We start from the raw sequence: 4,550 nt of genomic DNA, 5'->3' as shown, positions 1-4,550 counted from the left end.
AGGGCTCCCCCGATCCTCACGGCCACCCTGGAAAGTCTTGCTCCCTTTCCACAGATGGGAACACAGGCAGAGAGGTGAAGCCGCAGCTTATAAGCAGCAGAGCTGGAATTCCAGCCGAGTGCTCAGAGTCAGCCCACCCACTACTGTCATCCTCACACAGAAACCTCCCCAGGATGTGCAGAGAGAGGCCTTGGATCTCCCCAGGGAGGGCCTGAGGTCGAAAGGCCTGCACCCCTCAGGGACTGTTGTGGCTGGTCAAACCCACCAGGCTCAGAGAAATCTGACACCTAGCAGAAAATCCTGGCCAAGGTCACAGGGCCCTAAGAGCTGGCTTCCAGTGCTGGGGGAGCCACTGGGAGCCGGTGGGAGAGACCTACCGGAAGGGATGAAAAATGTGTAGCCCTGTTTCAGCTCAATTCTTTGGCATCGTTCCACACGGTCTCCCAGAAAGATGTCGCTCTGTTTGCCCGACAGCACCCACTCCTCGTACAGGGCCAGATTGTGCAGAGTTGGTGGGATCAGCCAAAAGATCTGGGGGGGAAAAACAATGAGCTCACGGTCCAGGCCAAAGTCTTGGATGTCTTCTGGGCCCTGACAAACCCAGGAGACAGCTCCACCTGCAGAGGTGGTGGTGGGGGAATGAAGGGGAGCCCACACCCCGCCCCCGCCCACCCCAAGACCGGCCCGCAGGGTCTCGCTGGAGCAGACAGGGCTGTGGCTGCCCACAGGCACCTCCATGCCGCTCCAGTGCCAGGACGGGAACACTTCCTGGCCTGGGTGGGACGTGCCTTCTCCTGAGCCACAGTCTGGGAGGCGGGAAGGAGAGGAGGGAATTTCCTAAGCTGTATGACAAAATGGTCCAATAAATAAAGCCAGCTTGTGCTCACTTGGGAGAAGAAGGAAAAACATCTGGAATCAAGTGGGTTGACGTCCTCCCAGAATTCCCTCCAACACTTTCGGTTAAAACACATGCACGTGTGGATGGAGACGAGTGGGGTGACACTCAGAGGGTTACACTTCCGTCCCCACATGGACACTATACAAAAGGAGACATGGCAGGAGGCCCCCACCGCACACCCTACTACTGTCTCCAGAAGTCTGTCCCCAGTGTAAAGTGTCCTTGAGGCAGGTGGGGCTGGCAACTAGACTTGGGAGTTAAAAGGCCCCAGTGCAGAGGCCAGCAGATGGTGTGGTGGTTACGGCGTTGGACTCCCACATGGCTGACCAAGGTTTGAGTCCTAGACCTGGCGGCTTCTCTCTCTCCCTCGCACATGCCGTAAAACAAATTAAATAATAATAATACAATTAAATAAATAATTGTTTTAAAATGCCCCAGTGGAGGAGCTGAGCTGACAGCCAGGGGTGTCTGGAAGCCACACCCCTGCTTCAAATCTGCCCTGAGGCGCTTAGAATACTGGAGGGGACAATGGGGGTGTGTGAATGGGTGGGCAGGTGTGATGCAAAAGAGCTGACCTTGACCTTCCTCCACAAGGAGGCATTAGACAGCCTGGGGGGACTGAGTGGCCCTGAAAGTACTCAGAATACGGCTGGCTGGGGAGAGCAGGTGAAAGGAGGAGAGCGAGTCTCTCCAGGTGCAGAGGACGATGGGTATAAAGTTGAACAGTCTCAAGCGGAACTCACCTTCCCACCCCGGAAAACATGGTACCACACGGAAGTGCCTCCGAAGTCGATGTGGAAGTCAGTGAAACAACCTTTCACACTCATCAGACAGTACCTGCAGCACGAGGGGCGGGGGAAGGAACAGGAGAAAGCAATTCAGTGCCCCAGTCACAAGACAGGAGCCAACAGCCCTGAGCCTGACCTGCTGCCCTTTATACACGCTGACGCTGGGGAATTTTTTTTTCTTTTTAATCTAAATCTCATCGGAGTTCCCCATGGGGGAAGCCCCTGTGGTCAGGTGATGAATTTCAAGCATTGGCCACCTGTCCCAACGGGCAGGCGATGGCGACATTTTTGTTTCTAGGTTTCCAAGAGAACTGGCACCCTCGGGCCACTTCACCCCTCCCTCACTGTGGCGCCTGCTCCTGCTCCACCTGTGTTAAGAGGCTTCCTTCTGCCTCCACAGCTCACATACCCCAGAGCTCTCAAGCTGCCAGGCCCCTGGGTAGCAGCTGGGCCCTCTGGAACTTAGTTGTAAACCACCCTCATAGCTTGTCAATTACCACTCCCCATTCATCTCATTCATTCAACCAGTGGGCCAGCCCTAGCGAGGACCAGCACTGAAAGAAATGCATAGGAAAGGGTGAGACCTCTGCCCTTAAGGATGTGACACACTGGTGGGGCAATGCCCAGGGCAACTGTGACGGAAGCCAAGGAACGACTAGAAAGTGAGGGTACCCGCCACCAGGAAACGCAATGCCAGTCCCTAGGGACAGCGGCAGTCGGTGGTGGCCAGGGGCTGGAGCTAGAGGGACCTGGGGAGGAACTGCTAATGGATACAGGATGTCATCCTGGGGTGACGAAAATGCTGGAAGATTGATTGTGGTTGCACAACTCTGTGAACGGGAAAACCATTGACTCTGAATCGAACACTTTAAATGGGTGAATGGTGTGTGAATTCTCTCAACAAAGCTGTTTTCCTAAAGAAGGAAAGGGATTAAGAGAAGACCCTGGAGGCGCTGAGCCAGAAAGGAGAGAAGGTGAAAGTGGGGGGAGTCTGAGCACTAAGAGCTGGGGCAGAGGGAATGCGTTCCGGGGAAGAAGGAGCCGCCAGGTCGGGCCAGCGGATCTCCGCCTCTGAGTCCCGGCTAGGGAGAGCCCAGGAGCCCACCCTTCTAGCAGGAACTGCGCCGCTCCCCACCCTTTCGCTGACAGGCTGCCCTCCTGGGGGCCGGCAGGGCGTAAGGAGGAGGGGCCCCGGAACGGACTTCCAAGTCCAGGCCTGGCAGACACCAGTGCCAAGACCCCCTCTCTGCCACTTACCCCTTCCACAAGAGCCGAATGGGGTAGCCTCCCCACCCTCGTGCCCGTGCACGTAGGCACCTCCAGAGGCAGGCGCACACGCTTACCCCACTGACCTCTTTTTCCCCCGCTGCACTTTGCTTTTCCACGGTTTGGGGAAGAGGGGAGGGACGGGGCGGGGCGGGCAGGGAGGAGCCAGCAGCAGTGAAGATAATGGGGGGCGTGGGACTGAGCTGGCAGGAAGGCGGGAGGGCTCCAGGCGCCCCCTCCCCCTGGCTGCCTCTTGCACCTCGCATTCAGGTGGACCCCGGGCTCGGCAGTATGCAGGCGGCGTGCCCGCGTCCCTCCTCCGGATAGGCTGGAAGGAGCCTTAACCATGTGTCTGCAGGAGGCTGACAAATCAGAAGGCCTCCCCGCACATCAGAGCCCCGCTGCCTAGCAACCCCATCGGAGGGGTGTAGTTGACAGCACAGGACGCAGGCTGTCACGAAGACGGCGCGGGCTGCGGAGCTGGCCCTGGGGTTGTTGGAGTCCCGGCTTTGGGTTCCACGCCTCCCTGCCCGCCGGTCCCCCTCAACCCAGACTACTCCCTGGTCTGAAGGCTTGGGGGGATTCGCTTCTCCCCAAGGAATTGGGGGGGGGGTCCTGACGTCCTAACCCACACCACCCCCAAGGACCACACTGGCCTCTTCTTTCTAAGCACCACTTCAAAATATTAGTCCTCATTCTCCTAAAACCACCTCTTCATCTGGGTTTGTTTTTTTTTCCTCTCTCCTTATTTTAATCTAACCTTGGTTTCTACCCCCTCCAGGCCTCAGCCGAACAGTCTAGGGAAAACAATCTAAGCGTGAGTAGGGTGGAGCCAGGAGGACGTGCTTCCTCCAGTCTGCAGCCTGGGTGCCCACCCGGCACCCAAGCAGAGCGCAGAGGAGAGGAAACTGGATCCTGGGAGCCAGCCCACCCTCCAGTCCCCCAGCCCCACCTTCCCAGCACGTGCGGAAAATGGGAATCCCTGGGCCGCCGTGTGCAAAGTTCTCCAAGTTGAGTCTGTGTCTCGTCCGCCCTCCAGGTCAATCTCTAGCAACCACCGAGGTCCCTCGGGGGCGGGGGGCGCCACTTCCAGGCCAGCCTCTCCTGGAGTGGCCCATCCTCCCACTGTCCCTCATTTCCTGGCGGCCAGGCCCGGGCGCCCCTCCCACCAGCGACTGCATGCGTTAGGGCGGCCCCGGAGGCTGTGACAGGCGAGCCACCTCTGGCTCCCGCGCGGCGCTGCCTCGGGTCTCCCCCCTCGCTCGCTCGCTCTGGCGTAACGCCTTTGCACTGACCTCTACAGTTTCCTCTTCCCAAGCACGCCGCAGTCACATGGGCACCCCGGCTCGGTGCCACGGCCGCTAAGCTCTCCCGCCAGAGCCCCGGGCGGGCTGGGAGGAGCGCGGTGGCGGGCCGCTGCACCTGCCACATCAACTTTGCGGAGCCGCCCGGGGTCTGCCGAGGCGGAGCGGCCTCACTCGGCCCTTTCCCCTGCAACTTGGCGAAAGTCCCCCAGCGGCGTCCCCTCGGGCAAGGGCTGAGGGGAGGGCGCGGAGAAGCTGGCACCCGGTGGCGCGCACGCCGCACACTTGCACCCG

At 59.4% G+C, this 4,550-nt stretch overlaps 1 protein-coding gene across 6 annotated transcripts in view; it reads right to left on the bottom strand.

The window, feature by feature from the left end:
* The window catches only part of KDM2B (lysine demethylase 2B), a 147,709-nt gene that overhangs the window by 103,152 nt on the left and 40,007 nt on the right, over nucleotides 1-4,550 (bottom strand). For 3 of the 6 annotated variants that reach the window (XM_006149295.3, XM_006149292.3, XM_006149293.3), the window contains exons 7-8: nucleotides 1,642-1,735; nucleotides 378-531 (exon numbers count right to left, since the gene is read on the bottom strand). In XM_006149295.3, the coding sequence (XP_006149357.1) occupies nucleotides 378-531; nucleotides 1,642-1,735 (248 nt within the window). Of the gene's footprint in view, nucleotides 1-377; nucleotides 532-1,641; nucleotides 1,736-2,943; nucleotides 3,018-3,904; nucleotides 4,026-4,247; nucleotides 4,294-4,550 lie in introns of those variants that run through there. The other 3 variants (XM_006149297.3, XM_006149296.3, XM_027772199.1) reach the window with 3 other exon arrangements.

This window comes from Tupaia chinensis, unplaced genomic scaffold (genome assembly GCF_000334495.1).
Source record: "Tupaia chinensis unplaced genomic scaffold, TupChi_1.0 Scaffold000258_1, whole genome shotgun sequence".
NCBI lineage: Eukaryota > Metazoa > Chordata > Mammalia > Scandentia > Tupaiidae > Tupaia > Tupaia belangeri.
Note: the sequence above shows the minus strand (reverse complement) of the source record. Positions and strands in the feature narration are given on the sequence as shown.